Raw genomic sequence first — 18,933 nt, 5'->3', positions numbered from 1 at the left:
GAAATTTGACAATGTGAAGGAAATGGATCAATATTTGGAATCACACCCTCTCCCTAGACTTAGCCAGGAAGAAATAGAGCTCCTGAACAGACCAATTTCAAACACTGACATTAAAGAAACAATAAAAAATCTTCCAACCAAAAAACGCCCTGGTCCAGATGGCTTCACTCCAGAATTCTATCAAACCTTCAAGGAAGAGCTTATTCCTATACTGCAGAAATTATTCCAAAAAATTGAGGAGGAAGGAATCTTCCTCAACACGTTCTATGAAGCAAACATCACCCTGATACCAAAACCAGGAAAAGACCCAACTAAAAAGGGGAATTTCAGACCAATTTCTCCCATGAAGATAGATGCAAAAATTCTCAACAAAATCCTAGCCAATAGGTTACAGCTTATCATCAAAAAAGTCATACATCATGATCAAATAGGTTTCATCCCGGGGATGCAAGCCTGGTTTAATATACACAAGTCCATAAACATTATCCGCCATACTAACAGAGGCAAAAATAAAGACCATATGATCCTCTCAATAGATGCAGAAAAAGCATTTGATAAAATCCAGCATCCTTTTCTAATTAGAACACCGAAGAGTATAGGCATAGGTGGCACATTTCTAAAACTGGTTGAAGCTATCTATGACAAACCCACAGCCAATATTTTACTGAATGGAGTAAAACTCAAAGCTTTTCCTCTCAGAACTGGAACCAGACAAGGTGCTCCTCTGTCACCTTTACTATTCAACATAGTGCTGGAAGTTCTAGCCAATACAATTAGGCAAGACAAGGAAATAAAGGGAATCCAAATGGGAGCAGAGGAGGTCAAACTCTCCCTCTTTGCTGATGACATGATTTTATACTTAGAGAATCCCAAAGACTCAACTACAAAACTCCTGGAAGTCATCAAAAAATACAGTAATGTCTCAGGATATAAAATCAATGTCCACAAGTCAGTAGCCTTTGTATATGCCAATAATAGTCAAGATGAGAAGCTAATTAAGGACACAACTCCCTTCACCATAGTTTCAAAGAAAATGAAATACCCAGGAATATACCTAACAAAGGAGGTGAAGGACCTCTATAAAGAAAATTATGAAATCCTCAGAAAGGAAATAGCAGAGGATATTAACAAATGGAAGAACATACCATGCTCATGGCTGGGAAGAATCAACATTGTTAAAATGTCTACACTTCCCAAAGCAATCTACCTATTCAATGCCATTCCTATTAAAATACCAACATTGTACTTTCAAGATTTGGAAAAAATGATTCTGCATTTTGTATGGAACCAGAAAAAACCTCATATAGCTAAGGCAGTTCTTAGTAATCAAAATAAAGCTGGGGGTGGCGCCTATGGCTCAGTGAGTAGGGCACTGGCCCCATATCCCAAGGGTGGCAGGTTCAAACCCAGCCCCAGCCGAACTACAACAAAAAAATAGCTGGGTGTTGTGGCAGGCGCCTGTAGTCCCAGCTGCTCGGGAGGCTGAGGCAGGAGAATCGCGGAAGCCCAAGAGCTGGAGGTTGCTGTGAGTCCTGTGACGTCATGGCTCTCTACAGAGGGCGGTAAAGTGAGACTCTGTCTCTACAAAATAAATAAATAAATAATAAATAAATAAATAAATAAAGCTGGGGCATCACCATACCAGATTTTAGACTGTACTACAAAGCCATAGTAGTCAAGACAGCATGGTACTGGCACAAAAATAGAGATATAGATATTTGGAATTGAATAGAAAACCAGGAAATGAAACTAACATCTTACGAGCACCTAATCTTTGATAAACCAAACAAGAACATAACTTGGGGGAAGACTCCCTATTCAATAAATGGTGTTGAGAGAACTGTATATCCACATGTAAAAGACTGAAACTCGACCCACACCTTTCCCCACTCACAAAAATTGATTCAAGATGGATAAAGGACTTAAATTTAAGGCATGAAACAATATAAATCCTCCAAGAAAGCATAGGAAAAACACTGGAAGATATTGGCCTAGGGAAAGACTTCATGAAGAAGACTGCCATGGCAATTGCAACAACAACAAAAATAAACAAATGGGATTTAATTAAACAGAAAAGCTTCTATACAGCTAAGGAGACAACAACCAAAGCAAATAGCCCACACAATGGGAAAGGATATTTGCATATTTTGAATCAGACAAAAGCTTGATAGCTAGGATCCATAGAGAACTCAAATTAATCCACATGAAAAAAGCCAACAATCCCATATATCAATGGGCAAGAGACATGAATAGAACATTCTCTTAAGAAGACAGACAAATGGCTAACAAACATAATGTTCATCATCCCTATATATTAGAGAAATGCAAATCAAAACCACCCTGAGATACCATCTAACCCCAGTGAGAATGGCCAACATCACAAAATCTCAAAACTGCAGATGCTGGTGTGGATGTGGAGAGAAGGGAACACTTTTACATTGCTGGTGGAAATGCAAGCTAGTACAACCTTTTTGGAAGGAAGTATGGAGAAACCTCAAAGCACTCAAGCTAGACCTCCCATTTGATCCTGCAATCCCATTACTGGGCATCTACCCAGAAGGAAAAAAATCCTTTTATCATAAGGACACTTGCACTAGACTGTTTATTGCAGCTCAATTTACAATTGCCAAAATGTGGAAACAGCCTAAATGCTCACCAACCCAGAAATGGATTAACAAGCTGTGGTATATGTATACCATGGAATACTATTCAGCCATTAAAAAAAATGGAGACTTTACATCCTTCGTATTAACCTGGATGGAAGTGGAAGACATTATTCTTAGTAAAGCATCACAAGAATGGAGAAGCATGAATCCTATGTACTCAATTTTGATGTGAGGACAATTAATGACAATTAGGGTTATGGGGGGGGGGGAGGAAAAGCAGAGAGAGAGAAGGAGGGAGAGGAGTGGGGCCTTGTTGTGTGCCACACCTTTTGGGAGAAGACACGACTACAAGACACAACTACAATGCCTAACAAATGCATTCAGTGTAATCTGGTTTATTGTACCCTCAATGAATCCCCAACAATAAAAAATAAAAAAGTAGCAACTCCTCATTGTTTCAAATTTTATTTATTATGACATTGCAGCAATTCACTCAGATCTTCAGGGTCCACTTCTAATTCCAGTTCTCTTGCTGTTTCCACCACCTCTGCAGTTACTTCCTCTACTAAAGTCATGAACACCTCAAAGTCATCCATGAGGTTGGAATCATACAACCTCCTGTTAATGTTCATATTTTGACCTCCTCCCACGAATCATGAATGTTCTTAATATTATCCATAATAGTGAAGGTTTTCAATTTACTTTGCCAGATTCATCAGAAGAACCACTACCTATGACAGCTATAGCTTTATGAAATGTATTTCTTAAATGATAAGACTTGAAAGTTGAAATTACTCTTGATCCATGGGCTGCAGAATGGACATTGTGTTTGCAGGCATGACAACAGCATTCATCTCCTTGTACATCCCCATCAGAGTTCTTGGGTGACCAGCGCATTGTCAATGAGCACTGCTATTTTGAAAGGAATCTTTCTGAGCAGTAGGTCTCAACAATGGGCTTAATATATTCAGTAAACAATGCTATAGAAGATGTGCTGTCATCTAGGCTTTGCTGTTACATTTGTAGAACAGAGACAGAGTAAATTTAGCATCATTCTTAAGGGCCATAGGATTTTAAGAATGGTAAATGAGCACTGGTTTCTTTGTAAAGTCATTGGCAGCATTAGCTCCTAACACAGTGCTCCCCAATCTTTTTGGCACCAGGGATCGGTTTCATGGAAGACAATTTTTCCATGGATCTGGGAGGGGGAAGGGGAATGGTTTGAGGATAATTCAAGTGCATTAATTTTATTGTGTACTTTATGTCTATTATTACTGCATTGTAGTATATAATGAAATAATCATTCAACTCACTATATTGCAGAATCAGAGGGAGCCCTGAGCTTGTTTCTCTGCAACTGAACAGTCGCAATGCTGGCACCATGGCCTCAACTCCACTCAGATGATCAGACACTATTTCTCATAAGGAGCACAACCTAGATCCCTCTCCTGTGCAGTTTTCAGTAGGGTTTGTACTTCTATGAGAATCTAATGCCACTGCCAATCTGACAGGAGGTGGAGTTCAGACAGTGATGCAAGTAAGGGGGAGAGGCTGTAAATAAAGATGAAGTTTTGCTGGCTCTACCACCACTCACCTCCTGCTTTGCAGCCTGGTTCCTGACAGGCCATGGACCAGTACGGGGGGTCAGGACCATAGCCATAACAAGAGAACAGACTGTCTTTTGAAGATTTGAAGCCAGGGAATGACTTGTCTCTCTAGTTATGAAAGTCCTAAACGGCATCTTCTTCCAACAGAAGGCTGTTTTGTCTCCATTGAAAATCTGTTGCTGCCAATCGTCACCTCCATCAGTGACCTTAGGTGATCTTCTGGGTAACCTGCTGCAGCTTCTGTGTCAGCATTTGCTTCTTCACCTTGTAGCTTTGTATTACAGAGATGGGTTGTTTCCTTAAACTTCATGAATCAACTTCTGCTAGCTTCAAACTTTTCTTCTGCAGCTCCCTCACCTCTCTCAGCATTCTTCAAATTAAAGACAGTTAGGGCCTTGCTCTAAATTTAGGCTTTAGCTTAAGAGAATATTGTTGACTGGTGTGATCTTCCATACAGACTGCTGAAACTTTCTCTTTATCAGCAATAAAGCTATTTTGCTTCTTTATCACCACTGGGTTTACTGGAATAGCACTTGTCATTTCCTTTAAGAATTTTTTCTTTGCATGCACAACTTACCTGTTTGGCACAAGAGGCCTAACTTTCAGCCTTTCTCAGCTTTCAACAAGCCTAGTGCACTAAGCTGAATCACTTTCAGCTTTTGATTTGATTTAAAGTGAGAGGCATGAGGCTCTTCTTCTTCTTTTTTTTTTTGAGACAGAGCTTCAAGCTGTCACCCTCAGTAGAGTGCCATAGCATCACAGCTCACAGCAACCTCCAACTCCTGGGCTTAAGTGATTCTCTTGCCTCAGCCTTCCAAGTAGCTGGGAGCACAGGTGCCCGCCACAACACCCGGCTATTTTTTGGTTGTAGTTGTCTTTGTTGTTTGGCAGACCAGGTGTATGTGGCTGGTGCCTTAGCCACTTGAGCTACAAGAGCTGAGCCAAGGTTCTTCTTCGTCTTCTTCTTCTTCTTCTTTTTTTGCAGTTTTTGGCCGGGGCTGGGTTTGAACCCACCACTTCAGGCATATGGGGCCAGTGACCTACTCTTTTAGGCCACAGGTGCCGCCCCCAAGGTTTTTCTTTTTATTTGAACACTTAGAGGCCATTGCAGGGGTATTACTTGGCCCAATTTCAATATTTTGTGTCTCTCCCAGCAGAGTGAGAGAGACAGGGAAGTGCCTAGCTGATACATTAGTCAAAACACACATGAGTAAGCCATTAAGTTCACTGTCTTAACTGGGTATTGTTCTTGGCAGCCAAAAACCACTACAATAGTAATGTCAAAAATCACTGATCAGGTGGCACCCATAGCTCAGTTGACAAGGGTGCCGACCACATACACCTATGGTGGCTGTTTAGAACTTGGCCTGGGTCTGCTAAGCAACAATGACAACTGCAACCCCAAAAATAGCTGGGGGTTGTGGTGGGCACCTGTAGTTCCAACTACTTGGATGGCTGAGGCAAGAGAATCACTTAAGCCCAGGAGTTGGAGGTTGCTGTGAGCTGTGATGCCATGGTACTCTACCCAGGGCGACAGCTTGAGACTCTGTCTCAAAAAAAAAAAGAAAGTCACTGATCACAGGTCACCACTACAGATATAACAACAATAATGAAAAAGTTCAAGATATTGCTAGAATTACCACCATGTGAGAGACACAAGCATATACAATTGGGAAAACGGTGCTGATAGACTTGTTTTATTAAAGGTTGCCACCAAACTTCAATTTGTAAAAAATTCAGTATCTGTAACATTCAATAAAGGGTAATAAAACAAGATATGCCTGTATGTACATGTGTATAAAATATATACACATAACATGCAAAAGGCATGTAAAGAATGTCTCTGATCTTTTAATACTAGTCATTTGGGTTTTTTTTTGTGAGGGATGCTGTTTTGATTTGGTTTTTGGTTTTTTGAGACAGGATTTCACTCTGTCTCCAGGCTGGAGAGCAGTGCCATCATCATAGCTCACTGCAATTTCCAACTACTTGGCTCAAGTGGTCCTCCTGCCTTGGTTTCCCAAAGCGCTAGGATTACAGGTGTGAGCCACTGTGCTCAGCTACTTGTATTTTTTAAAGTTCACGATAATGTGTTGTTTTTTTCGCTGAGACAGAGTCTCACTCTGTTGCCCTGGATAGAGTGCTGTGGCATCATAGCTCTCATAGCAACCTCAAAGCTGCTCCTGGGTTTGAGCAATCGTCTTGCTTCAGTCTCTTGAGAAGCTGGGACTATAGGCACCCACTATAATGCCTGGCTAATTTTTCTGCTTTGGGTTTTTTTTTTTTTAGTAGAGATGGGGTCTTACTCTTGCTCAGGCTGGTCCACTGAGCTTAGGCAGTCCACCTGCCTCAGCCTCCCAGAGGGCTAGGATTATAGGCATAAGCCACTGCGCCTGGCCTATAATGTGTTTTAACACCACAAGACATCCTATAAGAAAGGCCTATAACAAAAATACTTAGACTTGGGTAATCCATAAGCAAGAGAAATTTATTTCTTACAGCGCTGGAGTCAGTGAAGTCCAGGTCTGGTGTCTGGTGAGAATCTGCTTCTCATAGATGGTGCCGTCCCTGTGTCCTCACATGGCAGAAAGAACACGGCAGCTCCCTTCAATCTTGAAGGAGTCTTCATGACTAAATCACATCCCAAAAAGCCCCATCTCCTAATGTTATCACTGTGAGTGCCAACATATGAATTTTGAGGAAACACTAACATTTGATCTACTGCAGTGAGTTTCATAATCTCACTTTTTTGTCAATATTACCGAACCTTCTAGTTTAGCATCATCATCATCAATATGATTGAGGATAAAAAAGTGAAATAGCATGTACTTTCAGACAATATATCACTTATTTCCTATCAAACTTTCAGTAGCTTTTGTTAGTCCAGGGTTTCTCAGCCCTGGCACTGTTCATATTTGGGCCAGATAATTCTTTGCATTGGGAGATGTTTTACAGAGTCCTTGGCCATTACCCACTAGATATCAGTACCTACCCCCAAGTTATGACTACAAAAAATGCCTAAAGATGTTGATATATGTCTTCTTAGAGGCAAAATTATCCCCAAGAGAGAACCACTGTGTTAGTCTCATTTTTTCTTTCTTTCTTTCTTTTTTTTTTTTTTTTTTTTTGAGACAGCGACTCACTCTGTTACCCTGGGTAGACTATCATGGGGTCATAGCTCACAGCAACCTCAAAATCCTGGGCTCAAGCAATCTTCCTGAATCAGCCTCCTGGGTAGCTGGGACTACAGGTACCTACCATGACACCCAGTTAGTTTTTCTATGTTTAGTAGGGACAAGGTCTCACTCTTGCTCAGGCTGGTCTTCAACTCCTGAGATCAAGTAATCCACTTGCCTTCGCCTCCCAGAGTGCTAGGATTACAGGCATGAGTCACCACACCCAGCCCAGTCTCATTTTAACAGAGGAAAAAACAAGCTCAGAGAGGCTTAGTAACTCACCTGGGGTCATACTATAAGTCATGGTGACAGTATTTGAATACAGCTTCTTGTGACTTCACAGATTTCAATCTGTCCCCACATTAGAATCACCTGATGAGCTTTGTGACATGCTAATATCTGAGACCCACCCAAGACCATGTAACTTAATTTCTCTGAGGCATAGCAGGCCATCAATGTTTTTGAAAACTCTTCAGATCTCCCCAAGCCCCCATACCAGGAGATGCAGTGAAGTAAGGTTGTCAATAGGAAAAGCCTTAGCTTTTACCATTCCCAACCTTCCTGGGGTTAGGTCATCATGGGGTGAGCTCTCGACAGCTGATCCTTAAGCCTCATCTTCTGGAAAATAAGGAGAGACAGTGAAAAGTGCACATAGGTTGGTACTCACAGTACGATGATTTATCCACTGACTGTGGCGATATTCCAAAGTCCCCCCTAACTCCTGTGTCAGTTGGCTTTTGTCAATGTAGCCATGAAGGTCAGAAACAGAATTTAACAAGATGATCTGTAAGGGGGAAAGAAAATTCAATATATTCCTCAAAGATCATTAAATAGTAGCTCATCTAGATTCTTCTACTACTTAAACAATAATTCCACTTTGCCTTATCATGCGTTTATATTCAAAGATAGTTTCTATATCCAGCAGAGAAATATTTTACAGTCTCTTTCCACTTTTCCCTTTTCAACAACAAATATCAACAAGTGTTGTACAGTCTGTGACAAAATGTTGACTTGGATCAGGAAGCACAGTTCCAGGCTGCCTAGAAGTCAGGTCTTGCTTAAGCTGAATATTTGTCAAAAGTTCCCAAGCTACTTTTCAGTCACCAAAATCAAGTTTTCAGAAGCAAAGGAGCTGGGCATGAGGCCTAAAAACCTACAAAGAGAAACCCACTAAAGGATGGGTTGGTGAATATCAAAATGAAATTGGGGGTGGCGCCTGTGGCTCAAAGGAGTAGGGCGCCGGCCCCATATGCCAGAGGTGGCAGGTTCAAACCTGGCCCCAGCCAAACGACAAAAAAGAAAAAAGAGAAATTGGAATACAGGGAGACAAGCAGAGTATGTACTGAAGAGATTCACTACACTGCTACTCCCCCATGAAGAATGTTGATGTGCCCCCAATTTATCTTGCGCAGAGAAGGCCTGGATGGAACGGTGGCTGGGTTTTTATAACTAACAATCCTGCTGATGAATGAACACCCACATATCTAGAGGAAGCTGACATGCCTCACATTATTCCTTCCCGTTTGTTTGCAGCAGTCCAGGCCTGGTTGTGATTCTGGCTCTCAGACCCAGGGACCGTATCACACCCTCTACTCACTCCTGATCAGGGACAAGGAATCTGCACTCCAAACTCTGAAATACATCCCCCTTGAAGCCTTTAACTAGTAATACTATATCTCTTTACACCTTGTTGAATATTTTGAAAATGATTCTTGAAAGAGGATATAAGAAGATGGACTTTCTTCTATTATTATATAGTCAAGTAATATTATAATTATCAATTCTTCTTGACTGGGAAGAATATAAATTAGGGCCCAAAGTATATAGGTGAAAACAAAATTCTACAACAAAACCGATTTATTCTTTCAACAGATACGTACTGACTGCTAATAAATGTCAGGTACTGGGGAATAAAACAGGGAGCCTGATGAGCCCGCCCTCAAAGAACTTAGGTGCCGTGGAGTTTGATGACTACCCACCACTATCCTAACCTTGTCAGGCCTCGTGTCCAGCTCCTTTACTTCTGAAAACAGTTGGGAAGTTTAAAAAATTACTTTTATAACATGAGAGAAAATAAAAAAACACTTCAGTCCATCTGTTCCTTTCTCACTTAAAAGTTTTAAATCATGTTTGAGAGTTTCAAAAAGGTTTTAAAGCTTTCTAAAGTCAAAAATTATAGGACAAGTAATAAGAAATTATCACGTTAAGGGCGGCGCCTGTGGCTCAGTGAGTAGGGCGCCGGCCCCATATGCCGAGGGTGGCAGGTTCAAACCCAGCCCCGGCCAAACTGCAACAAAAAAATAGCCGGGCGTTGTGGCGGGCGCCTGTGGTCCCAGCTGCTTGGGAGGCTGAGGCAGGAGAATTGCGTAAGCCCAAGAGTTAGAGGTTGCTGTGAGCCGTGTGATGCCACAGCACTCTACCAGAGGGCGGTACAGTGAGACTTTGTCTCTACAAAAAAAGAAAAAAAATAAAAAAAGAAATTATCACGTTAAAAATGTATTTTGCTTTTCAAAACATTAGCTCTGATGTGAATACTTGATTTTTTTTTTTTAAAAAAAACCAATGAGCAACATCATATCAGGCAATAGTAACTTTGCCCCCAAGGCCTGGCAGGGCAGAAACCTACTCGGCCAAGCTGCATATTTTCTATGCCTTTTAACTAAACAGGAGACGGAGGCACGATTTCCCACACTTGCCAGAACTCTGTTTTCTCATCTTAAGCTTCAAGGCAAGTCCACAATCAACATCCTAGAAGACTTTTTGTACAAATTAACAAGCTGATTCTAAATTCATATGGAAATGCAAAAGACATAGAGTAGGTAAAACAATTTTGAAAAGAACAAAGTTGGCTAATTCACACTCTCTGATCTGAAAACAAAGCTATAGTAATCAAGAATGTGGAAATAGCAAAGGATAGACAGATACCTACGTAGATCAACAGTACAAAATAGCAAGTCTTGACAGACTCTCACAAGTATGGTCAATCAAAGAATTTTAACTTTTTATTTTGAAGTGATTATGGATACAGAGGTAGCGAGGTCCCATGTACCTTTCACCTAGTAGCCTCCAGTGGTTATATCTTACCCAATTACGGCATAATATAAAGACCAGGAATCTGACACATATCTGTAATGTGTGTGTATAGTTCCGCATCATTTCCCCCTATCCCATGCATGTTTTGGTTTGTGTAACCACAAGCAGAACTGATCAACACAGAGAACTATGCCATCACCGCAAGGATCTCCCCTGTGCTGCCGCTTTCCCCACAACCATCAGCCCTGAATCTTGCCAAACACTAGTCTGGTTTTTGACAAAGGTGTAAAAACAGTTCAATAGCGAAATAAGGCTGTGAAGAGAGGGTTCTCACACTTGTACACATTATAACAAAATTATCACAAAAGACTGCAAAAACCACAAGCTTGAGCAAAGGCTATTGCAACCTCATCCGCAAAAATACTTCTGGGAGGTCACCTGCCCTGCAACCACCTGTCAAACTTTGGACTGACATCATTCTTGTTATTGTCCTTATAGCCAAGGATAATTATCTCAAAACAACTAAGCAATCCTCCTGACTTCTCCTTTACAAATGTTTGTCTTCCTTTACCTCCTGGAACAGTATGGCTGCTACTTCCACTGCAGTGTCCCATTCCTGAATAAATACCCTTTGCTTTTAGAGAGCCTGTCTTTGTTATCTAGGTTGATATCTCACATCTTATACAAAAATTAACTCAAAATGGTTCACAGGTCTAAATGTAAAACATAAAACTTAGAAGAGAATTTAGAAGGAAACTGTGGTATAATAAAAATTTACCTGGCCTTTTATTCCTGATTTTTTGGCACAGAGTTTCTGAGAGATACGAGTATCTTTTGTTACTCATAATGAGCATGTTTTAGTAACACCTGAGTTTATGCTAATGAATTGACTTAGGGTGTCACCTAGATGGACTCAGGATGGGCTCATTACCAGGAAGACCAAGTGATTATCAGTTGAAACTCTCAGATCTACCCACTACTTCCAGGTCAGTGAACATGCCAAGGTGCTGGGTGGGGCCACACCTAGAGAGGGCATAGACTCCCCACACCCACCACACGCACCTTGCCTTGTGCACTTCTTCCTTTTTGCTGTTTCTGAGTTGTATCCTTTATAATAAACCAATAAACATAAGTAAAGCATTTTCCTTAAGTTCCGTGAATCATTCTAGAACCCAATTTATAGCGAGTAGGTTAGAGTATGAGAGGCCTAGACTTACTGACATCTGCAGTGGGGGCAATCTTGTGGCTCCTTAACTTGTGGGATCTAATGGTAAATTCAGTGTCCAAATTAAAGTGAATTGTAGAACACCAGGATTGTGTCCAGAGAGTTGGAGAATTGCTTTGTGAAAGAAACTCATACTATACATTAAGTGTCAGAAGTGTTGTGTGAATACAGAAAACATTTTCCCAGAAAAAAAATCTCAGGAGAAATCTTTGGGTTAGGCAAAGCATTCTGAGATATGACACCATAAGCACGACCCATAAAAGAAAAACTGATAAACTAGGTTTCATCCAAATTAAAAATATTTACATTATGGGGGGGTGCCTGTGGCTCAGTGAGTAGGGCGCCGGCCCCATATACCAAGGGTGGCAGGTTCAAGCGTGGTGCCGGCCAAACTGCAACAACAGCAACAACAACAAAATAAATAAATAAATAAAAATATTTACTTTATGGAACACATTGTTAAGAGAAAGAAAATACAATCTAAAAACTAGAAGAAAACATTTGCAATGACTTATATTTAGAATATAAGTTGTAACAATTAAGTTCATGAACTTGCCACCATGCAAGCACTGTACCAATAGCTCAGTAAGGTTTTATAACCTTGGTATATTGACGTGTCACAACTGTGTTCACGTCAACACGTGGCAGGGTCTTGCTGAGTGGAATTCATTACTGTTGATGCATGCTTCCGTGTGTTGTCATAGAATGTTGGAGTTAGAATTAGAGCAATGAGCAAACATTAAATTTCTTTCTTTTTTTTTTTTTCTATTGTTGGGGATTCATTGAGGGTACAATAAGCCAGGTTACATTGATTGCAATTGTTAGGCAAAATCCCTCTTGCAATCATGTCTTGCCCCATAAAGTGTGACACACACCAAGGCCCCACCCCCCTCCCTCCATCCCTCTTTCAGCTTTTTCTCTCCCCCCCCATAACCTTAATTGTCATTAATTGTCCTCATATCAAAATTGAATACATAGGATTCATGCTTCTCCATTCTTGTGATGCTTTACTAAGAATAATGTCTTCCACTTCCATCCAGGTTAATATGAAGGATGTAAAGTCTCCATTTTTTTTAATAGCTGAATAGTATTCCATGGTGTACATATACCACAGCTTGTTAATCCATTCCTGGGTTGGTGGGCATTTAGGCTGCTTCCACATTGGCGATTGTAAATTGAGCTGCAATAAACAGTCTAGTACAAGTGTCCTTATGATAAAAGGATTTTTTTCTTCTGGGTAGATACCCAGTAATGGGATTGCAGGATCAAATGGGAGGTCTAGCTTGAGTGCTTGGAGGTTTCTCCATACCTCCTTCCAGAAAGGTTGTACTAGTTTGCAGTCCCACCAGCAGTGTAAAAGTGTTCCCTTCTCTCCACATCCACGCCAGCATCTGCAGTTTTGAGATTTTGTGATGTGGGCCATTCTCGCTGGGGTTAGATGATATCTCAGGGTTGTTTTGATTTGCATTTCTCTAATATATAGAGATGATGAACATTTTTTCATGTGTTTGTTAACCATTCATCTGTCATCTTTAGAGAAAGTTCTATTCATGTCTCTTGCCCATTGATATAAGGGATTGTTGACTTTTTTCATGTGGATTAATTTGAGTTCTCTATAGATCCTAGTTATCAAGCTTTTGTCTGATTCAAAATATGCAAATATCCTTTCCCATTGCGTAGGTTGTCTCTTTGCTTTGGTTATTGTCTCCTTAGCTGTACAGAAGCTTTTGAATCAATTTTTGTGAGTGGGGAAAGGTGTGGGTCCAGTTTCAGTCTTTTACACGTAGACATCCAGTTCTCCCAACACCATTTATTGAATAGGGAGTCTTTCCCCCAAGGTATGTTCTTGTTTGGTTTATCGAAGATTAGGTGGTTGTAAGATGTTAGTTTCATTTCTTGGTTTTCAATTCTATTCCAAGGGTCTATGTCTCTGTTTTTGTGCCAGTACCATGCTGTCTTGACCACTATGGCTTTGTAGTATAGACTAAAATCTGGTATACTGATGCCCCCAGCTTTATTTTTATTACTAAGAACTGCCTTAGCTATATGAGGTTTTTTTCCGGTTCCATACAAAACACAGAATCATTTTTTCCAAATCTTGAAAGTACAACGTTGGTATTTTGATAGGAATGGCATTGAATAGGTAGATTGCTTTGGGAAGTATAGACATTTTAACAATGTTGATTCTTCCCAGCCATGAGCATGGTATGTTCTTCCATTTGTTAATATCCTCTGCTATTTCCTTTCTGAGGATTTCATAATTTTCTTTATAGAGGTCCTTCACCTCCTTCGTTAGGTATATCAAACATTAAATTTCTTATTAAACTTGGCAAGAATGGAAGTGAAATCAGGGACATGCTTGTCCAAGTTTATGAGAATAATGCCATGAAGAAAATGGCAGTGTACAAACAGATTAAATGTTTTTCAAAGGAGAGAGAAAATGTTACTGGTGAAGAGAGTTCAGGGCAGACAGTAATAAGCAGAACTGACAAAAACATTGTAAAAATTTGTTAAATGGTGCATCAAAATCATCAGCTGATTGTGAGAAGCATATCTGACCAAGAAAACATTGATAGAAAAATAGGAAAAAATTTTTTAATTAAATCATAGCTGTGTAAATTAATGCGCAATGTGCTGGTTTTATATACAATTTGAAATATTTTCATGAAACTGGTTAACATAGCCTTCATCACATTTTCTTAGTTATTGTGTTAAGACATTTATATTCTACATTTAGTAAGTTTCATATGTACCCTTGTAAGATGCACCGTAGGTGTGGTCCCACTAATTACCCTCCCTCTACCCATCCTCCCCCCTTCCCCTGGAGCCCCAACCTAATTTCTCCTTATCTGCTCAAACAGCCAAATGGAAACAGGAAAATTTTAAGTGAAAATCTTGGCATGAGAAAGGTATGTGCAAAAATGGTCCTGAAGGAGCTCACTGAAGAACAAAAGCAAAGGAGAGTCAAAGTTTGCCAAAACCTTTGGAGAAGCAAGAAAATGTTTTGGACCATGTTATCACTAGTGATGAAACATAGGTGCAGCCATATGGGCCTGAAACAGAGTGTCAAAGTGAACAATGGAAGTCAGCCAATTCTCCATGACCAAAAAGTTTCATCAGTCCAAACCAAGAGTCTGAATGATGTTGCTAAACTATTTTGATTTCAGAGGGATTGTTCATTATAAATTTGTGCTAACTGGACCAACAGTTAACCAAATTTACTATTTGGAAGTACTGAAAAGGCTGCGTGAAAACATTAGACTAAAGAGACCTGAACTTTTCACTAAAAACTCATGGCTCTTGCATCACTGCAATGCACCAGCTCACATGGCACTTTCTGTGTGGGAGTTTTTAGCCAGTAAACAAATAACTGTATTGGAACACCCTCCCTACTCACCTGATATGGCCCCCAGTGATTTTTTTTCTTTACCTGAAGATAAAGGAAACATTGAAAGGGAAGACATTTTGATGGCAGTCAGAACATCAAAGATGATATGGTGACAGCTCTGGCGGCCATTCCAGAAAAAGAATTCCAAAATTGCTTTGAGGGGTGGACTATATCCTATGGTCCATGCATAGTTTCCCAGGGGAGTACTTCAAAGATGACCATAGTAATATTCACCAACAAGGTATGTAGCACTTTTTCTAGGATGAGTTCATAAACTTCATTGTTAGACCTCATATCTAAAAACTCTCAATACTCACCAATAAGGAAGCAAACAACCTAATTAAAAATGCACAAAGATTTGAACAGTAGCTTCACTAAAGATATACAGATGGAAAATAAATACATGAAAAGAGGCTTAGAATCATTAGTGATTAGGGAATTGCAAATCAAAACCACAGTGAGAAATCATTATACACCTACTAGAATGGCTAAGAAAGAAAGTTTAATTACCCTGTTTTGGACAAGTTGTCAAGGCTATGATGGAGCAGCTAGAATTCTCATGCACAACTGATGGAAATGCCAAATGATTTGGCAGTTTGTTACAAGGTTAAGAATGTACCTACTGGGTGGCGCCTGTGGCTCAGTCGGTAAGGCGCCGGCCCCATATACCGAGGGTGGCGGGTTCAAACCTGGCCCCGGCCAAGCTGCAACCAAAAAATAGCTGGGCGTTGTGGCGGGCACCTGTAGTCCCAGCTGCTTGGGAGGCTGAGGCAAGAGAATTGCTTAAGTCCAGGAGTTGGAGGTTGCTGTGAGCTGTGTGAGGCCATGGCACTCTACCGAGGGCCATAAAGTGAGACTCTGTCTCTACAAAAAAAAAAATAAATAAAATAATGTACCTACTACATGGCCCAGCAAAAATCTATATGTGAAAGTTATAGCAACTTTATTCTTAATTGCTAAAAACTAGAAACGACTCAAATGTTCTTTCCTGGTGAATGGATAAACTAGTACTTCTATAACATGAAAAAAAATCAACAATAAAAGGACAAAAAAATACTGACACATCCAACAACATGGACTCCAAATCTTTTGTGCTAAGTGACAGAAGTCAGACTCTAAGACTACTTAGTATATTCCGCGGTTATTTATTATCAACTGCTGTGCCGTGAGAAGGTCTTAGGTTTGCCGTGAAAATTATTAAAGATAATTAATTAAATTAATTACAAAAGAAGTTCAAAGCACAATAAGCATATTATTTCTTTTACTCTCTTTTTGGATCAACATAATTTGAAGCATGCCAAGGAAGTTTACCTATAGGTTCAAGTGTGCCATGAGATAAAAAAAAGGTTGAAAAACACTGATACATGGTTATATGTCACTTCATGACAGAGATAAGCTCTAAGAAAAGCATTGTTCATCAATTTTGTCAGCATAAAAAGCTCATAGAGCACACATATATGTACATATACACATAATGTGTGCAATTTCAAATATGTATTTCTGTATGTCCATATACATGCATATTTTTATAGTTTCTGTCTGCTGAAAAGATGTAAAAGCAAAGATATCTGAGTAGTAATAGTGTATCTCACAGTCTCTCAGTCTCTCAGACCATTTAATACCAAAAGGAACCAGGGCCCCTGAGAAATGGCTAGTAACAGCGCCAGGTCACACTAGAGCTGGCCCTAGATCATTATATTTAGCCAGAAAGTAAAGATGCACTAAAAAACACAACGAGGACGTGTCACAAAAGGACTCCTATTAGTCAAATTTGGGACACTTTGAGCACCAAGATAATTTAGAACAGTGATGAATTATAAACCACTGAAAAAATAAGAACCCATAATGATAAGACAAATTAATAAGGGGGAAGGGAAAGCTCTAGCTTACAGTAAAATTCCAATTTCTGATTGTTAAATGCTGAGAGAGTGCTAGAGTTGGAAAATTATTATTTTGCAACCAGTGTAATAAAACCAGCTTATAATAAAACCAATTTAAGAGAGTGCTGGAGTTGGAAAATTATTGTTTTGCAACTACATAATAAAGGTTGAATCAGGCAAGAACCTTTAATAGCTATCAAAGGGAGAATAGGACTTTTTTGAAGAGCAGGATAGTTGAATGGTCTTAAAGTGTCCCTCCAAAGATTGCTTATTAGTTGCAAGAAAAACAAAACATTTGGGAAAGTTGACAACACCTTGACTAGGGGATCAAAATTAGAATCACCAATGAGGGGTACATGAGCAATGTGGGCCTTTGGGTGATTCTGAGAAGGACACAAAATCATTTACATAGCATTCCAGGTGGGAACATGTAACCTGAATCAAATTGAGAGAAACCATCAAATGAGAGCCAAATGAGGTATGTCTTATTTTTTCAAGGGACTATATATTAATGTCATAAACGACAGAGAAAGGCTGTGGAAATGTTTCAGGTTGAAGGAGACCAAAGAGGTATGACAACTAAATCCACTACCCCGTCCTAGACTAGATCATGTACAGTATTTTGTATATGTCTATAAGTAAATTTATTGTAAATATAAGATAAAAACATATATATTACAATATACACATATGTGTACATAAACATTATTCTATACTTACATATACATTATAATACATAATACGTACTATAGTTTGAATATTTGTGTTCTCCGAAATTCATATGCCGAAACCTAGTCCCCAAGGTGATTGGTATTGGAAGGCGAAATCTCTGGGAAGTGATTAGGTTATGAGGGTTTCTTCCACATGGATGCGATCGGTGCCGTTATAAAAAGGGCTAGAGGGAGTGGGTTTGTCCCCTTTGCTCTTCCACTCTGCTGCCATGTGAAGATATAGGGCTCACCCCCTCCAGAGGATGCAGCAACAAAGTTCCATGCTGGAAAGGAAGACCAGTCCCTTACCAGACACCAAACCTGCTGACCTCCACAACTCTGGGAAATAAAGTTCTGTTCTTTATAAAGTACACAGTCTACAGTTTTGTATTATGGCAGCACAGATGGACCAAGAAAGTACAATACAATACATATAAAAAAACCTTATTCTAAATACACAAATACATATACCTTATTCTAAACATAGATGTAAAGAGATACATATAAAATATATTATACCTAATACATATACGTACACATGATATGCACATACAGGATATATGTACAGAATCTAGTCTGGGATTGGGTAGTGTTTTTAGCTATCATGTCTCTTTAGCCCCTTTTAATCTGAAACATTTCCACCACCTTTCTTTATCTTTTATGACATTAACATATATATATACATATATATGTGTGTGTGTCTATGCATATATATATATATATAATTTAAGTACCAGAGAAAAGCAAATAATAATGAATAAAGTAAATTAGGGTAAAATGTTAACAACAGGTGAGTGAATATGGGTAAAGGGCATGTGAAGTTATCCAGATTATTATTTTACAAAATTATCATGTACAAAAGTACGTGACTATTTGTACTATTCTTACTCTTGCAACTTTTCAGTGAGTTTGAAATTATTTGCAATTAAACACAAACCCCCCCAAAATATATACAGTAAAACCTCCATAGTTAACCACCTCCCTACATTGATACCACCTTAAGTTGACCTAATTTTCATAGACTGGACATGCACCACATGTGCCTATCAGTACAGAAGGCCTAGTTCCTGATCTTGGCCATCTCTGTGTGTTGACCAGTTTGTTATAGGCCCTTGGGTGGTCGGCTCACAGAGGTTCAGCTGTATTAGAACCTGTGATATGGAATTATAATAGATCTATCCTATCTATTATTTTCTGTTTGTTATTTATAATTGAGAGCATTACATCACTAAAATGCATAGACTTTAAGGGTATTATTCAATTAGTTCTGATAAACGCATACAGATGTAACACCACCCAATCAAGATC

General features: G+C 39.5%; 1 protein-coding gene across 2 annotated transcripts in view; it reads right to left on the bottom strand.

The window, feature by feature from the left end:
* Positions 1-18,933, bottom strand: part of MCF2L2 (MCF.2 cell line derived transforming sequence-like 2) — a 269,445-nt gene that overhangs the window by 186,880 nt on the left and 63,632 nt on the right. For both annotated transcript variants that reach the window (XR_008374913.1, XM_053565128.1), the window contains exon 6: positions 8,057-8,173. Coding sequence is in view for 1 of the 2 variants with exons in the window: in XM_053565128.1 (XP_053421103.1) it covers positions 8,057-8,173 (117 nt within the window). In the remaining variant the exon portion in view is untranslated. The remainder of the gene's footprint in view (positions 1-8,056; positions 8,174-18,933) is intronic.

The sequence above is a fragment of the Nycticebus coucang genome, chromosome 16 (genome assembly GCF_027406575.1).
Source record: "Nycticebus coucang isolate mNycCou1 chromosome 16, mNycCou1.pri, whole genome shotgun sequence".
NCBI classification, from domain to species: Eukaryota; Metazoa; Chordata; class Mammalia; order Primates; family Lorisidae; genus Nycticebus; species Nycticebus coucang.
The sequence above is the reverse complement of the archived record's forward strand: the minus strand, read 5'-3'. Positions and strand labels throughout refer to the sequence as shown.